At 39.1% G+C, this 27829-nt stretch overlaps 1 protein-coding gene across 4 annotated transcripts in view; it reads right to left on the bottom strand.

Moving 5' to 3' along the window:
- Positions 1-27829, bottom strand: part of NR3C2 (nuclear receptor subfamily 3 group C member 2) — a 326934-nt gene that overhangs the window by 72985 nt on the left and 226120 nt on the right. For all 4 annotated transcript variants that reach the window (XM_044767137.2, XM_044767138.2, XM_044767139.2 and 1 more), the window contains exon 4: positions 25987-26103. In XM_044767137.2, coding sequence (XP_044623072.2) covers positions 25987-26103 — 117 coding nt within the window. The remainder of the gene's footprint in view (positions 1-25986; positions 26104-27829) is intronic.

Raw genomic sequence — 27829 nt, forward strand, 5'->3', positions numbered from 1 at the left:
TAGAATGTTTATCTATTACTTAGCAAACAACTAATATCCACCCATTGGGTACAAAGTGCCCTGGTTTTGTGAGCAGTGCCATATTGAATAGCAAGATCTGAGCCCGGACAAGAGATTACAATCTCAGGGAAGATGGATCAACAGAGAAGAAAGTAACTAGGTTTATAAAGCAGGCTATGATAAATTTTGGGTCAGTGGTACTGATGACATATTCAGAGAGTTAGACCATAGCAGGGAGAAGCTGTTTTATCTTTCTATGGGAGCTCACATGTTCCCGTACCCCTCTGTATTAATTCCTACCATGCCCTGATTTGCTTTTGGTGTGATTCAGAATTTACTGAGGGCCCATGTTGTCTGGGCCACTTTGCTGTGTGGGGATCCACTCAAAGTTAAGCACCACTGACCTTTCTATGAGAATAGTCCCTCAGACAAGAAGTCCAATCTGAGCAGAGAGACTCAAGGGAATCTGAGAGAGTAAGAACAGGGGTCCACTGATTTTGCAGAGATAGTAACAAGGTTCTGGAAGAACACCTCCAATCACATATTCTGATACCTTTCCTGCTAGAGACACGGAGTCAGAAAGAGGCAAAGCCAGCATCTGACTGCAAGGTACTCCTGGGGCTAGACAGATTTGATTAACATGATTGTTTATGTGGCATTTATATTTTCTTTAATTATATTCTTTTTTTTCTCCTGTAACACTTAGCAACATTTTTTCCTCCATTTTTTCCTTCTCACACCAGTCAGATTCAGGAATGTGTGTACACATGAGGACGTGTGTGGGGAGGATTCCGTCTTGGACCACTTTTAAAGGTGAGGCAGCATGTCTCCAAGATCTGCCCAGCCTGGGACTGTGTTAAACCTAGCAAGAATCTCAGAAGAAAAGGAAACAGAAATGCCAGAGAAAAGACCTCTTGGTGATAGCCTCTGAGTGATGGAGAAATCTTCCAGAGCTTTCTTCCACTGAAACCTTAGCTAGGTTTGTATTAAAACAAGAGAGACTACCACTGCACTGAGCAGCCTACACTGTAATTCCAAAGCTCCTTCTGGCACCACTTTTGAAGAACTGCAAGCAGTGGTGGAGGAGTGTGGCAGCCACCACCTCACAGACAGGTAGGCTGGACTGAGGATTTATTATATGGAACACCTTCCGCCTGGCCCTTGCCATTGTTGTGGTGATAAATAGCTCCAGGAAGTATCGGACGGGAGCAACAAAATGACAAACCCTCCACCCATAAAGCTTTGGACAAAAAAAGCCCAAGTATAAAAAAGGTAGAAAAAGACGGGGATTGACTTATTCTAGGGTAGAGGGTGAGGGATATGAGAAACCAAATAGCAATTTCAAAAACTTAAAAAGACATTTGCCAAATCACGGTGAGCACCTATTTTCTATTTCCATTGAGGTTAAGATAAGATATAAAGGGTTTAAAGGGCAGGGGCTGGCCCCGTGGCCGAGTGGTTAAGTTCGCGCGCTCCGCTGCAGGCGGCCCAGTGCTTCGTTGGTTCGAATCCTGGGCGTGGACATGGCACTGCTCATCAGACCACGCTGAGGCAGCGTCCCACATGCCACAACTAGAAGAACCCACAGCGAAGAGTACACAGCTGTGTGCCGGGGGGCTTTGGGGAGAGAAAGGAAAAAATAAAATATTAAAAAAAAAAAAATAAAAAAAAAAAAGGGTTTAAAGGGCAGAAGAAGGGATTTAGAATAGACATTAGGAGAATTTCCTCCAAGTGTTCTGGAATGTGCTCTGGAGAAAGCCTGGAATGCGTTGCTAGCAAGAACATGTAATATTCCTTTCTAAAAACTCTGAAGTAATAGGTAGACAGGTACCTTGCTTGCCTGAATGCAGTTCTGCCCTAAGGGAGAAGAAAGTGATTACATGAGTTATCAAGATCCCGTGGCCCTACGATGGAAGTAAATAAGACCTCCAACGTACATTCCAGACTTAGATTTGTCTGAAAGGAACTTCTCTGTGGTTCATGTTTGTCTGAAAAACAGGAATAAATCCCTTACACGTGTAAGTGTGGTAAGAGATAATTTTGGAAATATCTTTCCAAAATATGCTCAAAGGGCAAATACTGTCAGCTCAGAATGCAGGCTCAGAGGAACGTCCAGCACCGTAGGAAAAAAAATTCATGAAGGCCTCTATGCTCACTTCTATACTATCCTCCAGCAGGCACACACTTTTTGGTTTCTCCTGATCCTGAGATTATATAATTTTATTAAGGGGGAAAGTAGTAATAGTAAAGAGCTATCATTAATTGAGAATCTGCATGTCATGTACTAGGAGAGCATCTTTTAAAAAAAAATCCCGTTTAATCCTCATAAGTGCCCTGTGAAGTAGACACTATTGTTAGCACCATTGTGCTAAAGTGGTAAAGTGGCTTGGACAGGGTCACAGGGGTGGTCTGACAGTTATTGTGGTAGAGTCAGAAGGTAATTTATTGTAATGACATGGAAAATCAGAATAGAGAAACCCCATTACATTTGAAGATGACATAAAATCAGGAGGTCAAAGGGGTGTGAAAAGGACCTAGAGCTCAAATGACTTTTCTAAATTATCAGCAAGGTTACCTACCATTGGATCGTCTATATTGAAGAGATTAGTCATTTTAATAGGGGGCATATAACAGCCTGTACCAATACACACGGTGTTTTCTCTCCTAATTGCCCAGGCAGAGCAGGCAACTTCTACACGCTTGGGGGCTGTTGCTGTAGCAGATAACCCAGGCTTTTTGCTTTTGCTCCTTGTTTTGACACCTTAATTCTGATGGGAGGAGAAACCAAAGGAGGCAGAAATCAAACCAGTCAGTCTGTATAAAAAATAGAATTTAAGAGAAGAACTCACTACTTCTGATTAAAAATAAAGTTTCTAAGTTTCATTGCAATTGATAGTCGAGTTCTTCAAACACATATATATATATACATCCGTGCCCATCTTCCTCTACTTTATATATGGGACACCTACCACAGCACGGCTTGACAAGCGGTATATAGGTCCACACCCGGGATGTGAACTGGTGAACCCTGAGCCACCAAAGTGGAATGTGCGAACTTAACTGGGGCACCACTGGGCCAGTCCCCAAACAAATATATTTTTAAAACCAAATGAGCATTCTTTAGAAAATACAGATTATCTATCTGCTTTGTAATTCTTATTCTTTGGGAATAACTATGCTATGCTGAAGATTGATATATGTGTGTATGCCAAACAAAACAAACAAATAAGCAAAAAAAAAGAAACAACCTCCATCTAGTTTTATAATATAATTAAGAAAACAGCACTATGATAGCTGTGGCCGCCCAGCAAAAGGTCCCTCCCTCAGTTAAAAAGTTAATTCTTTAACAGCTGCAAAGGCTGCCTTCTTGGCATATGTTTGAGCAGAGAATTTATGACATGAAGCGTGATCTCATTGGGTATGCAAGGTAAATAGTCTCATTAAGAATGTTTTATGAAGAAACATTACTGTTCTAACAAGGTCAAGGGGTAAAGAAGGTATGAGAAAGAGGCAAAAGGCAGTGACCCAGAAACAGACTACAGCACCCAGCTTAATTTACTGGGCCTCCCCAAGACCTAGCGTGATCCTCCATAGGCTCAGGCCAAAAAGAACTAGTCAGATGCTAGAACACACACCGGGCAGAAACCCACAGGAAGGGTCCCGTGCAATCCTCCTCACACTGGCAAGTCTGCTAAGCAGGATCTATCATAAGCAATACGATATAAACAAATAAGAGTTGACCCAACAGAGACATTAGGAAGCCATTTACTCTCGGTAGTAGCATTTTTCTTTATAAAATTTTCAGCAGGAGAGTCCTTAAATAAGCTCTCAAAGAACATTTAAAATATAATGCAGGAACTTTTGTTTGCACATCACTTTTTAGGTGTGTTTCAATTATTCTGTTTTTCCCTCTTAGCATTTGTTTCTACTTTACTGCAATGGTTTCCTCATCTTGGTCCCTTTAATGGTACCCAGTGACCTGACAACTTGGAAGTATCCAAGAACTCTAAAGCAACTAGGATTCAATCTCAGGATTTTTTTTATGATTAATGTACCTAAGAAATAAAATCTATGGAGTGGAATGGAAAAATATACACACTAGTAAAAGTTTTATACAGACTAGTAAAAAGTTTTATCTCCAAAATCAATTTTCTTCAGAATATTTCATCCTTTTCAGCTCAATATTTTTTCTATAAAATAATTAGAGACACATCATTACAGTTTTAATTATTTTTTCAAGGACTATTACTTAACAGCATATTTGATATAAAATCATCTTAATTTTAATCAAATTATAAGTAATGCCTTACATTATTTATATGAAAAGTAAACTGACTAAGTTTTAGTTGAGACTACCATGTTGAGATAGTAACTGAATAATTAAAAATTATTAAAATTGCTTAGTGAGACAAAGAACTGGTGAGGCAGATAACCAAACATAAAATAATAATCTTATTAACTGACACAAACAAAAATATTTTTCACAACTGGTATAACGTAGAAAATATTCTGTATTTCTGAGTACTATCACTCTAGTAAAATTAAGAACATTTTACAAATGCAAGACAAAGAAGCCAACCTGAATTTTTAAAAAAGTCTTCATGTTAGAAGCTAACACTAATATAAAAAACGATGAAAATAATAAGTACATGTTAATGAGTTAACATTAACAGGATGCCACTCAAGTTTGGGGGGATATTAAATAGGCCTGAGGAAAGAGAAAACAAATGTCAATGTTTATAGCTTTTATGCATTTTAAATAAACAGCATTCCACATTTTATTTCACTGACATTATCAGAATGAGTCTAAATTAAGAATTAATAGTAGCCAATGATGCATGTACTTGAAAAAAAATTATTTTTCTAGGCTGGGATCTCTTCAGGATGCAGGCTGAATTGGTCTGGAAACTCCCAGATAAAGCTGAGCCAAACCAAATGGTCTTTTTTCAATAAGCGAGTCTCTTGCATTTGCTTCTTGTGTTTTCATTCCAGCTTTTCTTTGCACACAGGATTAGGATTGAAACATCTTGAGGCACTCTGATGATGTCTTGTGTTGGCAGGTCTCCGGTCACTGCTGAGGAGGAGCCTTCTGGCTGCTTGGTGGTGAGCAGAGCCATGCCAGGGCAGGGGCAGACATGCAGGCCTGACCTCTCCACTCTGTTTAGAAGACGAACTGCTAGTTTTTCTTTTGGTAGTCTGCCACAGTGTAAATTCCAGAGCTTCGGTGACTCTCTCAAAACGTAGTTCAGCACAGCAGACTGAACAAACCCGTCTTTAAAAGAAGATGCTTTCCACTTAGGTTTCAAAAGTATTCTTCAAATTTCTATCATTTAGCTACATTAAAAAAAAAGGTCCGAGAGAGAATTTAAGAAAGTTCTTAATAAATATGATGTTAACTCATTAAAAAGAAACTTTTAGGAGAAGTAAATGTTAAATGCCTTTTTATTCTCAGTGATTCCTTAAACTCCATATTTTTCTTTCATACATAAGACTGAACCATAGACTTAGATGGAAACAAGTCAGCCCTTCTCCATCAAAGCTGTGAAGACGAGTGGCCCCAAGGAGATCTTCTGGAGACTATTTAAGTAGTTCAGGAAGGATAACTGGGCCATTTCTGAAAGTTTTCTTTGGGGCCACAATTCACATTTAAGTCACTGTTAGTAATTTTTAAAGTAATATCACATTTACAATAAGGAGATTAAACAAAAACAGTTATTTGTTTCTTCTCACAAATTGCTTGCCATTTTCCTATTAGTATTTTGTTTATGTTCCAAAGACAGGTTTCCCTTCATTTAAAACAAAGTCTGCTAGCGTGTTGTGATTTTAACACTCCCATGTGTGGCTCCGAAGAATGAGCAGTGCCTTGGATGACGGATTTCACTGCTGGCTTTGCTAGTGTTAGAATGAACTTCTTCCACGTTGCAGGATGGCCCATCGCTGTCACCCTAGAGCACAGGTCTTCACTAGGAGTCAGTTCTTCACCGTTCACTTGGGTTAAGGTCAATTTCATGCTATGATTTTCAAATGGACGATGTGGTTCTAAGTCACATACCACATAAAACACAATTTTTAGCCTCCACAGTAATTTTTAACTTCCTCATAATTGAATTGAGATGATACAAGCCTATAACCTTTCCTTTAGAGAATTTCTATCCTTTAACGGTATTTTCTTTGGACCCACAGCTAGGATTAGAACTTTTCTTTCAGATTCAAAAATTCTCCCTTTACAGATATGAGTATAGAGACTAAAGATCATGACATCATGCCCAACATAACGATATAGTCTATATTCATTTGTTTGATTTCTGGATTCTCATGTTTAGAACTTATCTAAGGATTTTATTGCATGGCACGCAGTAGGTGTTAAATAAGTGCTTATTGAAGAAAAGGAAAGAAAGTGCAAATAAATGAATGAATGAATGCTTTGCTGACCTTCTACAACTGGTTAGATTTATTAATGCGATGGCTATAGCCACCATTCTCTAACAAAGCTTCTAAGGAAAATAGAGAGAGAGGATGGTAGGTTTCACCCAAACCCCAGTGAACTAGGCTAGTCTGTCTAGCAAACAACTTTAGCCAAGGCTCAACCCAGCCACAGTCTGATAACAAAGGCAGGTCAGGTGGTCTGCAAGCAGCAGCAAGCCAGGCACAGCAGTAGCGTGCAGGCAGCCCTGCCACTTCTTACCTTGACAGAGTCTAAAGAGAGACGAACCTCTTTACCTTCATAGAAGAATCATACTCTAAGAGACAGAATCCAGGAAAGAGGCACACTACATGCCTAATCTTCGGGCCCAATTAGTATCACTGAATTAGTCCCGTCAGCACAGGTTCCTTTTCGTGGGTGGAATGATGGGAAATGTTTTTGTCCTTGACTCTGACACATCTTTGGGGAGAGGTGGAGGCGCAGAGAAAGCTGTGATCTTCTCCTTCCCCAAATGACCATCATCAATTCAACATTTTGATACCTAAATTGTGAGCCCCCAATAGAATCACAGCCTTCTAGAACCAGAAGGGACATCACAAAACAGCTAGTTCAATTTCCTCATTTTAAATCAGAGGAAATAAAGTTCCAGAAAGATGAATTGACTTGCCCAAGATTCCAGCTGGTAGAGGTGGCAGATACACTCAGCCTCATCATTTCAAGTTCAGTGGCCTGTTAGCAGTGTCAGCATCAAAATTTTAATATACGAGGGGCTTAGAGAAACTTGTAAAAACCTATTTGTTCAGGGAGACATTTATTTATATTTATTTATAGCAGGTTGGAAGGCACTTGACTAAAATTATGAGGAGAGGCTAAAGACCTCTCCCCAAGCCATCCAACAACCACTTTAATATCTGTTTAATTTGGCGTAAACACAAAGCCATCCAAATAGAATGCCAGCTTCCTCAAAAGTAGTTTCTTCAGGGGCCAGCCTGGTGGCACAGCGGTTAAGTGCGCATGTTACACTTTGGTGGCCCAGGGTTCACCAGTTTGGATTCCAGGTGTGGACATGGCACCGCTTGGCACGCCATGATGTGGCAGGCATCCCACATAGAAACTACAGGAAGATGGGCACAGAAGTTAGCTCAGGGCCAGTGTTCCTCAGCAAAAAAGAGGAGGATTGGCAGCAGTTAGCTCAGGGCTAATCTTCCTCAAAAAAAAAAAGTTTCTTCAGGACTATCATGAGAAGAAATCAAAGTTGAATAACAAAGCTACCCATGACTGTTAGCAGCGAGCTAGTTAGCAGACCAACGGTGTTTGTATAACTGAGTTGTCCTACCTGTGTAGAAGGACACCTACATTTTGGTAATGACATACCAAAGGATATGCCTTGAGAAATGGCCCAATAATTGCCACGTATCATTCTAACTGTAAATTTCAAGAAGTCACTGAATAACTGCTACAGACCTAACTATCAAAGCCCCATGATTGGAGTTCAATACATTATAACACACAGAATATCAGACATGAGTTGAAGCCCCTGAAGGCAGGTACCTACAGTGGTATCAACATGCAGCTTTCCTAAGTGCCAAGCAGCATTTGGAGGACTAGCTCTGAGGTGCCTACAACTGCCCTCACCATTTTGCCTTCATGGAACAAGTACACGGCATAAACTAATATCTCCAGGAGTCAATCTTTTGTAACATTTTGTATGCATCAGTTTGGTTAAGAAATCAGTAACATGGATTATTTTCAACATTTTCAGTTGTTATAGTCCATGCTTTTTCACTTTTTGACTTGGTTCATAAGTTTAAAAAACAAATTTTTAATCTTGTATCTTACATTTTTAGGGAACCACTATCAACTAGCTTCTTATGGGGAAGACATATGGTATATTACAAAAAATGGGGAAAAGAGACTAGAAATTTTGAGAAGGAACCCTGTAAGATATACTATTCAGCCACTTGGATGACTTAGATGGACCAAATATGATCATATATAATTTCAATTCTTGTCCATAAAATATATTTTAATTTGCTTATTTCTCAATGTATAATTATTAAAAGTTATATATATTTTGAGGGCTTAATAAAAGTAACAGGATATAACTGAGAAATTCAATTAAGAAAGGATCTAAAAAAAAAAATGAAGAAAAGCATAGTGCCAGAGATTACAAAAACAAAGATTATCCTACCACTTCTCTAACTGTGGCCCATGCATGCTCTTCTTTAGAATCACCTGGGGGCTTTTTCAAGATGTAGAATCTTGCGTGACTCCCACATCAACATCCAACAATATCCATAAGTGGGGGCTGAGAGTCTTCATTTTTAACAAACTCCCAAGTGATGCTTTTCTGCATTTTGAAGTTGAGAACTACCAACCTAAAGGCTCTGAATGAGATTACAGAAAGAGGGGGAAACAGAGAGAACCTGGGGAAAGGTTCTTTAAAAGAAAGATAGGAAGAAAAGAAGGGAGAGGGATAGACAGAGATCAAAACACGGTCTACACCAGGATTTCTCAACCTCATCACCACTGACATGTTGGGTCAGATAATTCCTTGTTGTCACGTTCTGTCCTGTGCAATGTACAATGTTTAGCAGCGTCCCTGGCCCTCTATTTCCTAGATGCCAGCAGCATCCCCAACCCCAAGCTGTGACAACAAAAATATTTCGGGACTTGGACAAATGTCCCTGCTGGAGGTATAATGGCCCCTGATTGAGAACCACTGGTCTACATTATGGAAGTTGATAAAAACAAGAACAGTAAGCTAGAAAGATAATTAAATTCCTAGACTCTATAAAAACCAATCAAATGAGAATTGAAATAAGAAGCATGCTAATTCATTACACTCCTAAAGTTAGTTTCCTTGATAGCAGAAGTCATAAACTGGAAAGTGAGCTAAGTGTAATTTAAAAACTTCATTTTCATCTTTCAGAATTTGGCATATCTCACACAAAAATTTGTATTTCTTTTTTTCTTTTAAAGATTGGCACCTGAGCTAACAACTGTTGCCAATCTTCTTCTTTTTTTTTAAATGGCTTTTTCTCCCCAAATCCCCCCAGTACATAGTTGTATATTTTAGTTGTGGGTCCTCGTAGTTGAGGCATGTGGGACGCCGCCTCAGCATGGCCTGATGAGCGGTGCCATGTCTGCGCCCAGGATCCGAACCAAGAAACCCTGGGCCGCCAAAGCGGAGCACTCAAACTTAACCACTCAGCCATAGGGCTAGCCCCCAAAATTTGCATTTCTGATATCAAAAAGAAACTTAAAATCTGTCAATATCTGCCCCTTTTCTCCCATGGCAACAAATGGCTAGAGCTGAGAACTGGCCACTCCCTTTAGCTGGAAAACTGCAGTTTTTCCCCTATGCTTTATAGATAGGTGAATTCTACACAAAATTCCTTCTGGAAGTCATTAGTGTTGTAAAAGATTAGAGCCTATCTACATACTAACACCTATATTTAGTTTCCTAGAAATCCAAATCTTATTATCAGTGCCACACTTTTTAACTATAAACATAATTTACAAGCAACATAGGCACCCACATACAGCCCACTAGAGGAGGTCCACAGTTTAGCTTAATCATAACATCAGGTTTATAACTCACAAGGTCAGGCCACGTACCCTACACCTCACGCAAAGGGCGTATGTAACTGACTGACAAGTGCATATCCTGTATGTTAGTACACTCATAAAAAAAATGAGTAAAGACTGACTGATTTCAACATTCACACATTAAAATTCAAGCTGGGCTTTAAGCAATAGGCTCCTTTACTAACCATCCACTAAAAAGAATATTTGTTCCTGTGATGAAACAGGGTTTCCCAAAAACACAATCTTCCTTCAGCTGTGTGGCTGGCACTGCTCTCCATGGTCAACTTCCTGCTGACACCACCTGGAGGTAAAAAGGTCCACACCCCTAGGTTTATAGCCTGTTTCTCATCTTCGGAAGTTGCACTTTCTTCCTTATCCCATGAATGGTGGCCCTGAGCCCAGCCAATTTAAATGTACAATTAAATATGACTACAACGTGAAGCAATGTCCAGGTATAACCTGTGCAGTGTTACTTCAGTCATGAGTGTAGTATCACGCGGTTCAGTTACGGAGGCAAACATTTTTCTCATGGATGAATACCTTATGGGTCCTCCCTGATAACATTCTCCTTTTTTCAGCTGGTAGGCCAATCTGTTTCCCAGAAGTGAGGCTGGAATACTATCTTTGTGTTTATGGTCATGAAAACAGAATTCCTTATTTCCGCTCTTCTCAACAGGCCACCCAAACATGGGCTGAGTATTTCTGTTAACCTTGGTGAAGTTCTTGGGAAGACAGGTTCTTCTCCCACCGGAAATCAGTACATATCCCTGACTTTGACCTTGGGTTACAACTGTTCTGGAGACCACGGATTTTAATGATTTAGTTAATAATCCTTGAGATTTTCTCCACTGAGCTCCTCAACTAACCTTCATCTTTACCTACTCATCTTGGGTTTGACTCCTTTTGTTTTCTTTTCTTTCCACTACCTCCCAGCCTTGCTTTTGAACACTTATTTTGGAGGCTCATTCCTCCAGCCCTTTTACTCTAGGTCAACTATCCTAACTTCCCTTGACCTTGAACGTTATGCTTCACTACTAACCATCAGACCTAGAATTCCCACCTTAACAGCAGCAACAGTTATCCCAAAATGCCATTCTCCCATGCTGGTGACAAAAACTGTGGCTAAGTGAGCTTAATCAAGAGGTTCAAACATCACTTAAAATTTCTCATTAAGGAATGAAGAGATATGCACGAGCTTTTCTGTAATATATTATCATTTAAGAAGTTGCCAAATTATACTATATAAGTCAATGTTAAGATCAAGACTTACGTGTTTTTTGGAAACTGTACCTTCCTGGTGCAGGGATGGAAAAAATAATATTTATACTACAACTTTCTTAAAATATCATGTTTGGAATCTTTGTTATGAGACTGGTTTAAAATAAAGTCTATTGTGCCTTTGATAACTGGATAGCCAAACTTAGGATTTTTTGCTAAATCCAGCTTAGTAACATACGAGCAAGGTTTAACTGCATGTTCATTCATTCATTCATTTAGTCAATAAGCATTTATTAAGCATCTACTTGTGCTAAGTGCTCTGGATATAAAGACAAAAAGACAACTCTGTTCCTAAGAAATTCAAAGACTATTTGGCAAGAAATATCTATAAACCAATAATTATATTAAAATCTGGAAAGTACTACAACAGAGGCTTTGGAATCACAGAGGTGGCACTAATTAACTTCATGTAAGGAAGTCATAAAAAGTTTTTTAGGAGAAGTCTTAATAAATTATATACATACATAACATCTTAGAGCTGTCTAAAAGGGAATGAACACTTGCCCCGCTGTAGAAAAGACTATCTGTGAGGGATGCACCTAATGCGGGGGTGATGAGGTTTTTGAGGTAGGTCTGAAATGAGTAATAGAAACTTAGCATTAGGGAGGAAGATGGAGGTTATTTAAGAACTGTGTGCACAAAGGCACAACTGGAAGGTAACGAAGAAGAAATCAGAGTAGCTTTATGGAAAGGAGGGGTGGTGTCAGGAAGTAAGAAGAAAGGGGGGTGAGGTGGGTGAGTATGTAGAGGGCCCAAATCAGGAAGGTATCCGAGAGTGGCAACATGTTCTGTTGCACGTAGGTTGTTCCATAGTGTGATGGGCAGAATAATGGCCCTCTGAAGATGTTCACCTCCTAATACCTAGGACCTGAGAATGTGTTACCTTACAGGGAAAAGGGACTCTGCAGATTTAATTAACTACGGATTTTAAGATAAGGTAATTGACCTGAATTGTTCAGGTGGGCCCAATATAATCACAAGGGTCCTTACAAGTGAAAGACGGAGGCAGGATAGGCAGAGGAGGAGATGTGACAATGGAAGCTCAGATAGGAGCTATGTGTTTAATTTGGCTTTGAAGATGGAAGTGGGCCATAAGCCAAGGAATGTGGGCAGCCTCCAGAAACTGGAAAAGGCAAGGAAATGAATTCTCTTCTTGAGCCTCCACAAAGGAATGCAGCCTGTTGACTCACTGATTTTGGCTCAGTGAGATCCATTTTGGACTTCTGACCTCCAGAACTACAAGATAACAAATTTGTGTTGTTTTAAGCTTGTGGTGCCTTGTTACAGCAGCAATAGGAGACTCATACAGATAGGAGTGCAGCTGGCTCCCTTGTGGCCTTCTCATGCCTCTGGTGCAAATGAGAGATCTTTGCTGCGCCTGACAAAGAAGGCCCTGTCACTCAAATCAGCAAAGCTGACTTGGCAGAAACTGCCTCACAGCACTGAACCAAAGGGAGCTGCGGGCTGGAGAAGTCATTGACTGTGCGGGAGGCACAGTGGAGCAGGTGGAGGGCTAGTGACACAGGATGATGCCCAGGAGTGGCTCAGAACCTTTCAAAGCTCAGGGGTGCAGGTAGAGGTAGAAAGGGGTGTCGGGGGGGGGAGTTGAAAACAAACCAACATTGTGTTCACTGCTTTCTGTTCGCTCATGGGATCCCACTTATTTTGAATTTCAAATAACCTATAGGGAAGCTTCAGATTTTGTTTACTAAACAATAAAATAAGTCAAGTATTTGAGAAAAATTGACCTACTGGATAGCAAAGCACGTTTGGGTACAGGGCAGTCAGTGAGCCTTAAATGAAATAAACCAAATCAAGCTAGCTCTTTTAAGTTTTGTTTTGAATCTGTTTTCAACTCCAGAGTATTTTAATCAATTCTCTTATATAATATTTAGAAGCTATATAAGGACTTCTCTTTAACCATAAAACAATTGGAAAGCCAACAGTAGTGCCATCACTAATATTATCTGAAAACGTTTAATGATGTGACCCAAACTATCTCTATTAAGCAAAGATGGAGAAGTGAGTTAGGAGGTTATTTACTCTGAAGAACAAATAGTATGGAGGAGAAGAGATCTGCTTGAGGGCTTGGAGGTCACCATGCACACAGACATTTCCTTCTAACCCACTGGCTACAAGAATGAGAGATGGCAACCATGGCGGGGGCCTTGGGCACCGTGAGTGTGGGGGCTAGATGTAACCCAGGCTCCCTTTTATCGCTCCTGCCTCTCCTCAGTGGGTATGCATGTCTATACATGTCCAGGGTCTGAGGCGGGGGCAAAGGACAGAAGTGAGGCAACAGGTGGCACTTTTTTGTTCCCTCTCTCATAACCAATCACAGACTTCTCCAGGGTCCCTTCTTTTCTCCCTCAATTTTCTTTCCGAGATTGTTCCGGACTTTCTCCTCTCTTTCCTTGCTCTCAGTTCCCCAGTAGAGAACTATAGGTCATTCTTTCTGTACTTGCCGTCTCTGAGGATAAGGAACCTACCTTCACCTTTGAGTTCTGAACACTCTGCCCCAAATATCTGTACCATTTAAATGTACAGCTTATAAAATATACTTAAAGTTATTGCTTAGGTAAGGCACAAAACAAGTAAAGTCAGTAGATTAAAAGCTAACATGGCCCTTTCTAATGCTATGTTAGGGTTGGCAAGAAAAATGTAAATACATTAACTTAAAATATAACTTTTAGGGGACTTCTCCCAATGAAGAAATATTTACCAAGTGCTGATTAGTGATTTACTTGAGAAAAACAAAAATAACATTAAATAGAAAATAATTGAAACTAAAGGACTTAAAAAAAAATCAACAAAAGGGCTTACATATCCTAAGAAAAATGCTGCCAATGTTACAGCAACCCCTAGAACAGTGGTTCTCAGCTCCAGTGAACTGATGTACACATACAGAATTTTATAAAAGTAAATATGCCCTTTCTAGTAAATTCACATTTACTGCATGAGAGTCTCTAGGAGCATGAGAGTCTCTAGGAGCATGAGAGTCTCTAGGAGCAGGGAATGGGTGAGTGTGTTCAAAACAAAGACTTGGGGACCGGCCCCGTGGCCACGTGGCTAAGTCACATGCTCTGCTTTGGCGGCCTGGAGTTCACCCATTTGGATCCTGGGCGCTGATCTACACACTGCTCATCAAGCCATGCTGTGGTGGCATCCCACATAAAAGAACTAGAATGACCTACAACTAGGATATACAACTATGGACTGGGGCTTTGGGGAGAAGAAGAAAAAATAAAATAAAAGAGGAAGATTGGCAACAGATGTTAGCCAGGGCCCATCTTCCTCACCAAAAGCATACCTAAAAATCAATCAATCAATCAACCAACCAATCAATCAATCAAAGACTTGACAGATGAATCTGATATGCAGTGAGAACTAAGAACAACTCTCGGACAGGATCACTTAATTACATAGTCCTCCTTGGCCTCCTCCTAGGATCCCTGTCATTCTCGTGTAATCTTTTGATTTTGGCTTAAAATTTCTAATCTGACTTGACTTTAATTTATCTAAAAATATGATTATATTCAGGATGAGAAAGTGTTTTTACTTCATGGGATTTAAGTTGTTGCTTAAAAATTTTTTTAAAAAGTGAGCTAATTAACATATGCAAGTGTTTCTAAGTAACACGAAATGCCTTTCATGTATATAGCAAATAAAGATGAAACTGTTGGAATTTTCACAGGTGAATGAGACTAATTTTAGAATTAGAATGGTTTGGTTTGAAGATTGCTAGATTAAGAAAACATTATGTTGAAAGAAATTTTCAAGAATTAAAAAAATTTTTTTAATTGTTCATAAAAGTTTGTCTCCTAGTTTCCCTGGTGGTTTCTGAAGGTGAGTTCTGAAGAGGTTCTAGGGGAAACAGTAATGGGTAAGGGTGGGTCAAGGACTGAAGGATGCTGACAGAAAGTTGGCTGCTAGAAAGTGGCTCCCTGAGTCCCAGCCTTTCTTCACAAATGTTTCCTGGTATCTGTTACCAAAGCTTCAGGAGAGATGGATGTGGTATGTGTTCCAAGGAGATCAACCAGAGCTCCCCCAGCAGTCCTCAGACTAGAAATAACTTAAACCTAAGGTGGCCAGAAATCTTTACAGCAAAGTCACATGAAGGGCTGATTTGCTTAGACTGAGTTGAGAGGGAGCCAACATCAAGTTGAAACATCAAGACAAGAATCTTGTCTACTGGCAGATGCTGAAATTGGGACTGAGGTGGTCGGCAAGAGGAAGAACTGTGGGCCTTCTGCAGTGTGGGATTTCAGGACACAGACCTGCTCCTTTCCAGACAAGGTCCCACACGAGCATCGGTAGATGCCACAGGACCACAGGATGGGATCAACGCACAAAGGAAGTAACCAGGATGAACCAACCAAATATCGAGGGACAGAGTCACAGAAAGCCATCCTGAGGTGTCACCACTTTGTTTCAATAGATATGTCAAGAAGTTGCTGACAGGACTAAAGCAAAGAGAAAGAATTCTAGGGATTTAGGCCACCGTCAACACTAATGGTGATCTTAAGTATCCTGTTGCTAACTTTCCAATGCTTATCTGGCTCATAATAAATTTCTTCATTCTTAAAGATTAGCTCTTTGAAAGCAAGGCCAGTGCCTGCCTTCTCATTGCTACACTAACATCACATGGAACATGTGGAATTTCAGAGGCATGAGATGAATACTTGTCAAATAAGTCGATGAATGGATCATCAGAGATGCACTTTTTAAACACTATGATCCCCTCCTATTCAACTTAGATGAATCTTAATATAAAAAAAATACTCAGGGGCCAGTCCCATGGCGTAGTAGTTCAGTTTGGTGTGTTTTGCTTCAGTGGCCCAGGTTTGTGGGTTCAGATCCCCAGCGTGGACCTCTACCACTCATTGGTGGCCATGCTGTGGTGGTGACCCACATACAAGATAGAGGAAGACTGGCACAGATGTTAGCTCAGGGCTAATCTTCCTCAAGTCAAAAAAAAAAAAGAGGAAGATTGGCAACAGATGTTAGCTCAGGGCAAATCTTCCTCAGCAAAAAAAAAAAAAAAAAAAGTAACAGAACAGACTACGTATCTTCATCATTTCGTAAACATATTTCATATTATTACATTCTCAAAACAAATACTGTATAAAACACTGAAGGAGGAATACAGAACAATTACATTTTGGAGTTTCTTATTTTCATGACCTAACTCAGCAACTGTCTTTATGTTGTTGTTGACAGATCTTTTCAAATTAATGAAGCAGCACATTCTGAACAAACCATTTTTATTAGCTCTGTTAATTCAGCTTTTAAGAGCCTCTCTGTCAAAATGTAAATCATTCTTTTTTAATCAGTAGATAAACTGCTCAGCAAACATCTGGACTCTTATTCCATCTTTATTCCCTCAATTTATTACAGAGAACTTTTACTCTCTTTACTAATCACTGTAACGAGTATTTTATAATTTGATACATCAATAAAAATATTTTCAAAATCTGTTAGAATAGGAGTAGCCTTTAAAAAGTATATTATCTGTCCCAGAAAAATCATCACCTTAAAAGATTCTAATGAGGGGCTAGCTTGGTGGTACAGCAGTTAAGTTTGTGCACTCTGCTTTGGGGGCCTGGGGTTCACCAGTTTGGATCCCAGGCACTGACCTATGCACCGCTTATCAAGCCATGCTGCGGCAGGCGTCCCACATATAAAGTAGAGGATGATGGGTATGGCTATTAGCTCAGAGCCAGTCTTCCTCAACAAAAAGAGGAGGAGTGGTGGCAGATGTTAGCTCAGGGCTAATCTTCCTCAAAAAAAAAAGAAAGATACTAATGATATTAACTATCATACATATTTACTACTGAAGACTGAAGGACTGTTAGAAAGTGAGTCAAATGGTTTACTGTACATTCTAGAGGTGAGAATTCAGAGAATTTTATTGTAAGATAAATAACTTCCTCTTCCCATCTTTACAATCACAATATTTTACTGTAATTGTGGGGAGAAGAGGATATTTACTCAGAAAGTCAACAAGCAGCAGATCATTAATCACTAGATTTTCAAATGAAAAAACATTAAATTATATTCCTCAGTGGACATACTTGCTAATTGAAAGTAAACGAGTTCAGTGATTATAACTTGGAGGAATCAGAGTGTGAGGTAGACGATACGAGTGGCTCCTCGAGAACAGGCAGGGACCTTACCCGGCATGATGGATGGCCCTTTCCAAGATGGATGAGTGTGGTAAACCCACGATGCCTGGATCTAAGCGGTTTGTTCTTCTTACCACTATCTCCACATCCCTCCACCTCCTACTCTTCCAGGACCCCAGAGCTCAGCCCCAATGTTAGAGCCTGGCATTCAGGGGCCAAGAACAGTTCAGGTATAGAGAGACGTTTTATGAGAGAATGCCCATCTTACACATTAACTGGTGATTAAAAAAAAGCTTAAGATTTGCCTTACTTACGCTCTCTGTGTTTTGTTTTAGTTTGTGCATTTTCAAAGTAGCCATATCAAAAAGCCTTGAACGCTAAAATAAAGCCCTAGTAGCTGTTCCGAGAAGAATGAAAAGCTATCATTTTGCTTTGTCAGTCTGTTTGCTAAAAATTGACACCTTTTTACTTCTAAATATATGGATAACTTATGTGAATAAAAATCAGGTGTTGGAAAAATTGCTTTGATTTAAGGGAGGCGCCACAATTAACAGATGATTGTAATTGTTATAAGTTAGTACTGGAGATGCATCAATTACACTCGATTGCTATCTATATACTTATAGCTTTCTGAAAAATGGGGTCAAAATGTTTCTTGTCACAGGTCACCATGCTTTGTACCATACGGACCTGTGACCTGGCCATACGAGCCTGGGTAAGTTAAGGGCCGTAGAGGCAAAAGCAACTGTTTGTCTCCATCCTCTGGAGGACTCAACCCAATCAGAAGCTCTGTTCTGGATAGTGACCAACCAATTGGCCCCAATCGTCTCTCAGGAAGTTTGAATATGGACACAGGTGACAATGAAGCTGAGAAGTAGAGAGAGAAGGCAGTAAATAGGAACAAGTATAGTGAAAACCATGCGTAAGCAAGACCAACAAGGTGGGGAGGGGAGAGCTGGGTGGAAAGAAGCAAGTAAAAAGTGAAAAAATCAAAGAGAAAAGTCCAAGCAATTGAAAACCTGTTGTGTTCTAAATGACATCCCAGTACTTCACAAAGACTGTGAAAGTGTCAATACTCTTAAAACAAAACCACATCAGCTGAGGTAACCTGAAAGAGTGTAACATTAATGTGAAGCGCCATGAACAACCAACCAAAACGAAACCCCCCACTATCTTAGCAGAGGGTCAGAAAACAAATGTGTATGACAGAAAATATCAGGGAGGGTGTGGAACTGGAAAGATGCTGGAGGACGGGCCAAAAGAGAACCTTCTATCTGAGACACTGCTCAGAAAGAGGAAGGACGGCTCTGACTCTAAGTCTCTTGAGCCCACCAAGGCCAAATCACAAGATATCCTGGATCCAAAAGACTGGAAGGCTAAGCTCTCAGGCCCTTTAAGTAAGACTGAACTGACACCCTACCAGGATGGATGGCAAATGGATAAGTTAAAGGAAAAATGGAAGCATCAAAGGGCATCTGTATACCCAAGCAGAATGTTTCCAACATCCCTGGGTTATATATTTAAGACGACCCAAGAAAAGCAGCCTACTTGGGTAAGCTCACTGAGGCGTGAGTGTGTGCCCGCAAATGTGTATATTCTTGGGAAGGATGAACCCCTACAACAAAGGCCTGTATTGCTTCTGCTCCAAGATGTCATGAGTCGTAAAATAAGACACCAACTGAATTAGAGTTTTGAAGGAAACTAATAAAAATTAAATGTACAGATTGATTTCAAATTATAATCACAACAGTTAAAACTTGTGTTAAATAGTTAAAGAAAAAATACCTTAAAATTGAAGACATAGAGTAAATCTTTAAATTCTATCTGCTTTGGGACCAATCCTGAACTTTCCTCTATGAAATTTTGCAGGGTAAAAATACCAGTTATTGAATTCAAGTTATATGACCATGACAATTAATATGGCTTAACTTTTACATGAAGGCTCAAAAAACATACTTTCACTGATTTATAAAAATGTGTTCTTTTCCCCTCCACTGGACTGTTCAAAAGTCCCACTGAAATTCTTATCGTCTAGAAGCGAGAGGAATGGAAAAAAAAAAATCTGAGGAATGGTATTTCTTCATAAAACTTGGGACACTTGGGCTTTCCAGACTTCTACAGACTACTGCCTATCCTGCCTCAGGAGATCCTTAAAGATACAAAAGTTGCTTTTCTTATTGGATTTCGCATATTAAACCTACCCTCTCACTGGCATTGATTCTGTCATTTTTCTCACCAGACCTACACTGAGTGTGAGTTTCACAGGTGACCATGCCAACTAGTTGGCAGCAAGTTGCTGGCAGGTAAAGGCAATTTTCCTGAAGTAAAAAGCTCACTCTCTCTGGACTTGGTGTGTCAGTCATGATTCTGTCATTCTTTGCTCTCTAAGTCTTTTGTTTTTCACTCATTCTCCCTTCCAGTTTTTAAAGCATTTCACACCAGGAGACTTAGTGATGCCTTTCTCTCTCTCTCTCTCCTTTTTTTTTTTCTTTTTTCCTCCTTCCTGTTCAGGGAAAACTCTTGGCCATGTGGATGTCTAATTCTTTACCTCTTGTGCTCAGTAGAATTATTAGTCTCACGTTTCTCTTCTTTTTCAGTTAAAAACTGTGAACTCTATTTTAAATTTTATTGTAAAACATGGTAAAACATGTTTGCATCATGAATAAACTACAAAAGAGAGAGGAAAAATCTCATCCATAACCTTACTTCACCAACACCATTTTTGGTTATACTCTGACATTTCCTCCTAATCTTTTGACTCATGCAAATCTTTTCCTATATAATTGTGATCACAGATAAGTAACCTAAATACATTTTCATACTCATTTTTCATTATTAATTATTTTTCATCATTATTTCACTAATTTTTTCAGAAAGTAGTCTATGTTGTTATGAATTTTCAGATCTGATTAATAATTCATTGGCTGATTACTATTGCATTAAGTGGATGAATTTTAAATATCTTCCTCTCTTTGGTTCTATTCTTATCAGTAATGTACAAGAGTATCTATTGTTTTGAAGGATTCCCAGCATTAACATCATGTTTCCCTTCCTTTTTCACCTAGCTGCCTTCTCTCCGTCTTTAAAAACACAACCATATCTGCTGTTGCTGCTGCTTCTTGTATCTGAGAGCCTTCTCTCTTTTCACAGGACATGCTCCATTCCAAGAGGAAAAGGTGGACCCAAAGTGGCCCCTCTTTAAGGGCTCCTGCTAAACTGAGTAAAAGTGATTGCCGGGATTAAGGAAAGCTGCAGATAAGCATTGGAAGTGAATTCAAACCAGAATTAGGAATATTCTGCGACTTGTGAAGTCCATATCTTTAAAGCTATAGGAAGTAAGATTTTAATATTTTAGAGTCCTCATTAAAGGAATGTGAAAGCAAACTTCTTAGCATATCTAACGAAAAGTGAAATCAGGTGGTGGTTTGGAAAAGAAGAAAGATGACTGAATTAGAATTCTTCCACTGCATTTTTCAGGTTTCTAGATGTGATCTTGGATTCCAGTTTCCTCATTTGTAAAATGAGAGGATTGGAATAGAACAACCTCTAAGATCCCCTCAATATTCTATGGCCAGATGCAAGCTAGAAGCATCCCAAAGGACTCATTCTTGGTCTGAGGGCCTCTCAGCTTTAATGCTATGCTTTATACTTTTTAGGATAAGCTCTAAAAGAGATGTATAGATCGTCCGCTTCAGAACATTGGTATGTATAAGTAGAGTGATTAATTCCTTTGGAGAAGGCTATGCAAAGCAATAAATTCTCATGTATATAGAACCATGACTCTTTTAGATCTACTAATAGGGGCTATAGAGAGAGTGGCAGGCCCAGCTTGGGGCCAGAAAAGCTGTTATTTTCGTTTCCATTTCTGTTGACATTCTCACATCTTCTGCTATGTTTTCCTTTGCATGCAGCCTAAAGCTCAGCAGGATTTTAAAGAAAAGGAATAGTACTTGTGGTAGGAGCAAGGGAGTGGATCTAGAGAAAAAGAAAGAGGCACATTTTATGAGAAATAAATTTCCAATTTCTGAGAAATACAGATCTACTTACTCTTCTTCCTTCTTTTCACTTTCTAAAGGAGAGGCTAGTTTAGGGACACGGTTAGGATTACATGCTAACCAGCTGATAGGATAGGAAAAAAATGATTCTAAAGTATTTTGGATTCCTGAAGTATTTAGAATGAGATGGCTAATTCTGTTCCCAGAGTCATGATCATTCACTAATAGAAAACGTCTTCCAAGTATTACCCTGGGTTTGCCATCTGCCTTATCCGCCAAGAGAGGCAGTGGCGAAGAATGGTGCATAAAGAGACTGGACAGCCCTTCTTTGCTAGGAAACAGGGGTGAGCCTGGAACATGTATAAAAAGCTTTTCATTTAATTCAGTTCTAATTTTAAAAATTGCTTCACTTTAAAAGGTTAAACTTCATGTTATCTTTTTTTTTGAATATAACAAAATTGCTTTCATTTCCTTTTCGCCCAAATTGAAACTCAAAGCGAGGCTTCAAAATAGATTATGAAAGAAAAAGTAAATTACAATGCACATTACCATAACTGGATAATTAGTAAAGGTTAATTATTTAATCCATGATCCATAAGTGGTTAAATTACAACTTGAACCTAAAGAAAATATTACTTTCATAAATATTAATTTCCACTCTGCCCATTCTTGATTCACTGCTTTCAATGACCTCAAGATTCAAAGTAAGCCTACTCTCTAGTAAAATGTTTTACCAAAACCTATCCAGTATATACAGAAACGAACAACAAACTATGTGGATTTTTGTATCATGCACTGTGCTAAATCTGACTTCCAGATCATTATAGACACGTGAAAAAACCTGGGTGCCATGGCTGCTGTTAATAGATAATTTGGGCTATTTTTAAAAGGCGATGTTAGACAGGAGGGAGGATGCTTGGCTTTTGTGCCAGGAACAGAGCTTTGAGTTCTGGCTCTGCCACTCCCTGGCTTTGTGGCCTTGGGCCAGCTCTTTAACCTCTCTGTGCCCCCCTGAACTCACTTCTAAAATGGATAGATTAATAGCATGTGTCACATAGTGTTCTGTGAGGTTTAAAAAGGATGACACATGCAAGAGGTTTAGCAGAATGCTTAGAACACAGAAACCCTCGAAAATGTCAGGTAATCATTCATTCATTCAACACATAGCTATTGAACACCTACTTTGTGCCAGGCACTGTCCCAATCACTGGGGATGAAGTAATGAACAAAACAGATGAAAATCCCTCCCTGATGAAATGTATATTCTAGCACAAAACATCTCACAATTAAAGAGTGCTTACAATTATTTATTATTATTGCTAGACCAGTGGGTCTCAATGCCACCCAGGGGACACTCACTAAACTTTGGAGATATTTTTGGTTGTAACAACTTGGGGAGAGGGAATTGCTACTGGAATCCAGTAGATAGAGACCAGGGATGCTGATAAATATCCTACAGCACAGGGCTGTCCCCCACAACAAAGAATGATCTGGCCCAAAACATCAACAGTGCAGAGGTTGAGAAACTCTGTTCTAAAGGTTATGTATGGACTCAGTTAATACTTAACACAATCTTATGAGGTAGGAATTATAAGTATTGCTATTTTATTATTTTATAGTAAGCAATAGTAACTGTATTTTATAGAGTATAATTATATAATATTTACATAGTATATGTAAATATATATCTGTAAAATTATATGAAATTTATACATAGATACTTTACAACATACCTCAATAGCGTGTGTGTGTTTAAATTCAGATGGCAGATTTTACAACATTGATTTAGAGTTCATTTTACAACCAGTGGCTGTAGCCCTGTGACATCTAGAATTTAAATTATTAATCTGTCCCAATCCTCACTCGCACGCTTCACAAGGTGACCTTTGTGCCACATCTGCGCTGATTCAGATATTAGAACAAGGGAGCCGAGTGGTATCCTAGAAACACCAGACTGGGAGGCCAGAGATCCAGCATCTAGCTTCATCATCTCACTGGCTGTGGCATCTTTGGGAAAGTCATTTAACTTTTCTGGGCTCTGGAGGATGAGGATCACCGTCACCAAAACATGGGGCAATAACGTCTTTCAGATCATGTGTGACAGTGCTATGGGAACCACCACCCGCCACACCACTGATGTGTATTAAGTGATCACTTTCTTTTCACTGTACTCATTTAATTGACTCATTGACTCAGTGAATCCTCACCCCGGAGTACGAGGTAGGTACTCTGATCAGTGCAAGTTGAAAATAAGGAAACAGGGATAGGGAAACATGGTAATGTGCCTAAGGTTACAAGGTCGGGAAGTGGCAGAACAAGGGCTCTCCCCAGGCAGCCTGGCTCCAGAGTCTGCCCTCTGAACGAGCATGGGCTTCTCTGGCTGAGCTATTGGTAAGGCACTCAGGACACATTCTCACATGTGGTCTCAGATGGCCACAGCGCCTCCTCCTCTGGCTTCCTGAGAGTCGCTATGCTCTGCACGCAGTCACGTTGACTCTCTAGTCCTGACTAGCCAGACAGTTGGTTCGTTCATCAACGCAAAGAAGGATGAAGTCTCTTTTTCTTTCTTTTTTGAATTACTTTATTTCTTTTAAATATGTAATACGGTACACAATACATGCATTAAATACAATACAAAATTCAAAGGCACAGACGAATATACAGTGACAATAATTCTCCTTCCTATTCTTGTCTCCCAGCTACCCAGTCCTGTTTCTACTGAGACAATCGCCGTTACTGGTTTCTCGTATATCATTCCAGGAATGTTCTATACAACATGCATTTTTTCTAAAACAGATATACAACTTGTAGTATATCAAACATACTATTTTGCAACCTGATTTTTTTTCACTAAACACTATTTGGGAGATCAATCCATACAGAGATCTCTTTATTCTTATTAATGTCTGAAGAGTATTCTGTATTTAATCAATCCTGAACACGTGAATATTTAACGTATTTCTGATATTTAACGACGCTTCATTGAGTATCTTATGCATATATCATTTCTTACATTGCAAGAATACACGTAGGATAAATTACTGAGAGTGAAACTGTTGAGTCCAAGGGTATGTGCCTTTTGACATTTTATTGAAATAGTTAAATTGCTCTCCATAGGGGTCGTATCAATTTATACTTCCACCTAAAATATATGAGATCACCAGTGCGTTTTACTTTATTTCTATATCATCAAATGATATATCATAAAAATGTTGTATTTCCACCATTTGTAAAGAATTGTATATTTTTAATTTGTATTTCTCTTATTATGATTCGACTGAGAATGTTTTCATGTGTTTCAAGAACCAATTGTATTTATCTATGAATGTTGTGTTCATATTCTTGTTCTGTTCATTCTCATTTTTCTAATGAGTTGGTTTTTCTTATGAAATTATAGGAGCTCTTTTTGTGAGAAATAAACCCTTTGTAAATTTCAAGTATTTTCCCACTTTCTTATTTATTCTTTGCCTTTCAAGTAATGTCTAGTAATGTACGTAGTGTTGATTTCCTCGATTCTTTTCTTTCATGGCTTCTGGTCTTCTCCATGTGGAGAGCATTAAAAAAAGCCCAAAAACCCATGTTTTCTTTTAGTACTTCTGTGGCTATATTTCAAAATTTAATCTTTGAAAGACTAGAATTTATTTTTGTGGATAGTAAGAGTTGGGATTCAAATTTCTTTTTTTCTGGATGGCTTCCTGGTTGCCACAATAATTTCTATTGAATAATCTATCATTTCTCCACTGATCAGAAATGCCAACTTTATTATATTTACTATATACAAAATTCTCATATTGAAACTATTTCTTGACTTTCTGTTGATCTGACAATCAATAAACAAATACACAAACTATTTTAATTACTATAGCTGTATCATATACTTTATTATTTGGTAGAGCTAGTTGCCCTCATTATTTATCTTTTCCAGAATTTTGCTGGCTGTTCCTTAGGAACTTAGAATCATCAGTTGGTATTTTTGTTAGGATTGTGTTATATTTATAAATTAACTTAGGTAAAACTGACACCTTCAGGATGTTGAATCTTCCCATCCATGGACACTGTATGCTTTTGTGTATACATTATGTTTGGTTCAAGTCCTTTATCTCTCCACCCTCCTTTTGGTGAGCTCCTGTAACATTTTAAAGATTTTTTTCATATAGGTCTTTCTTTATTATATTTACTCCTAGACTTAGGAATGAATTCCTGTCTGGTTAATGTTATCACATATAGGTCTTAATTCTAAAACAGACATGGTAATAAAAACTATTAGATATGGTTTTATGTAAAAAGTAATTCATTTTTGATTTGGTTTTGATTATGTGCCCAGTTCTTGAAACCTTAGCAAAAGCAGGTTTGAAAACTTGACTAGGACCATAGCCACACAACATACTTCTTTTTAACTGCTGCTAAGAAATATTTTTCTCCTAAAATGTTTTAGCACGAATATATAACTTGTTAGATTTTTAGAAATCTTTGCTCCACGTTAGCTTCATCTTAAATTTTGGGAGTACATGGAGCCTAGTGGTGTTATATTACATACTAACAATTTTTATTGAACTAAAAACACAAAACTTACCTCCTAAATTCATTCCAGCTTGAAGACATTTCTGAAGTCTGCAGGCAGGACAATTCTTCCGTCGAATCTTATCAATGATGCAATCATTTCTTCCAGCACATAAATAGTTGTGTTGCCCTGAATAAAATAATAAAAAACAATTGTCAAAATAAAGAATATTATGCTAATATAAAGTACCGATATGTATAATCAGAATATGAAACTTCCTCTTTCCTGCCTTGAAATCTCTTCTTCAAGGAAGTAGAATGGAAATATGATTAACAGATAATATAGGCACAGGAATGGTCAGTCCAACATAGCTGAGACTTTGCATTACAGATGATAAGAGTATTTCCAACAGGTTCTCATGTAAGTAGAGCTACACTCCCCTATTGTGTGAATTTTCTGATAGCTGCATGAGCTCTTTTGGGCAACAGAGCAAATTTCATTCAGACATCACAGCAGCACCAACGCAAACAAAGGCCCTGCTGCAGCTCTTTAAGCTGCTCTGCTGTCGACCATCTACACATGCGATTTCAACGGGAAGACTTGCAAATTATACAGCTAGAAATGTTTATTTATTTCATTCTGTAGAACAAACTAGAACTTAAAAAAACTCAGATGTGGGAATATGCTTACAGATGGGCATCTACTGGCAAAATGTAAAATTGTAGCCTAGCTCTATTATTCACTTATTTATTAAAAAAAAATTTATTGAAGATCTGCTACGTACCAGGCACCAGCAGAAACACTGGGGATACAGCAGTGAATAAGACGGACAAAAGTACTTGCTCTTGTTAACTTTCATTCAACTGGGGAAGACAATGGACCACGGAATTAGGTAAAACATACAAATGTTGGACAGTAACAAGTTGAAGAAAAGGGACATACATCGTGGTGGAGGTGTGGGAGGATGCTGACATTTTAGAAAGTGCACAGGGAAGGCCTCATTGGAAGATGATTTTTAGATAAAGGTCTGAAGGAAATAAAGGCGCCAACAGTGTAGACATCTTGGGGAGAAATATACTAGGCAGAAGGAAAAGCAAATGAGGTATAGGCAGGGGAGGAGAGTTGGCATGTTTCAGGAACAGCCAAGTGTGAAAGCGCAGAAAGAATGTGTGGAAAGTAAGAAGAGATGAGAAAAAAGAGATAAATGTGAGTCAGATCACACAGGCCTTAAAGATCATATTCAAGACTTTGACTTTTACTCCAAGTGAGATGGGGAGCCGCTAGCCTAGGGGGCTGGGAGCAGAAAAATGATGTGACTTACATTTAACAGGATCACTCTGACTGCTGTGCTGACAACGGACTGCAACGGACTAAGAACAAACAGAGGGAGACCAGGGGTAGCAGGCTGTCACTACAGACCAGGGAGAGACGGTGGGTTGGGTCAGTGCGGTAGCAGTGACAGCACTGAGAAGCGGTCAGATTCTAGATGCATTTTGAAGGTAGAGCTGCTGGGATTTGCTGATACACCAGAAAAAAAGGAGAGTTAAGAGGCATTAAGACTCTTGGGCTGAACAATTAGAAAAATGGAACTGCCATGAATTGAAATGGGGAAGACAGTAGGAGCATGTGGTTGATGGGGAACCACCACAGCTCAGTCTCGGACATGTTTGGTTTGAGATGCCTGAGAGGTATCTAAGTGGAAGTGTCAAGTTGGCAGTTAGATACACAAGTCTGGAGTTAGGGAGACATCTTGGCTGGAGACGTAATCAGCTTGTGGTCATTATTTTAAGCCATGAGATTGGATGAGATCATATGGAGAGTGTGCATAGACTGGAAAGAGGAGAGGTCTGAGGACTGGTCACTGAAAACATGCAGACAAAGGAGAGAGGGAGTCTCACTGGCTCCTGTAAAGCAG

This window comes from Equus asinus, chromosome 3 (assembly GCF_041296235.1).
Source record: "Equus asinus isolate D_3611 breed Donkey chromosome 3, EquAss-T2T_v2, whole genome shotgun sequence".
Classification (NCBI taxonomy): domain Eukaryota; kingdom Metazoa; phylum Chordata; class Mammalia; order Perissodactyla; family Equidae; genus Equus; species Equus asinus.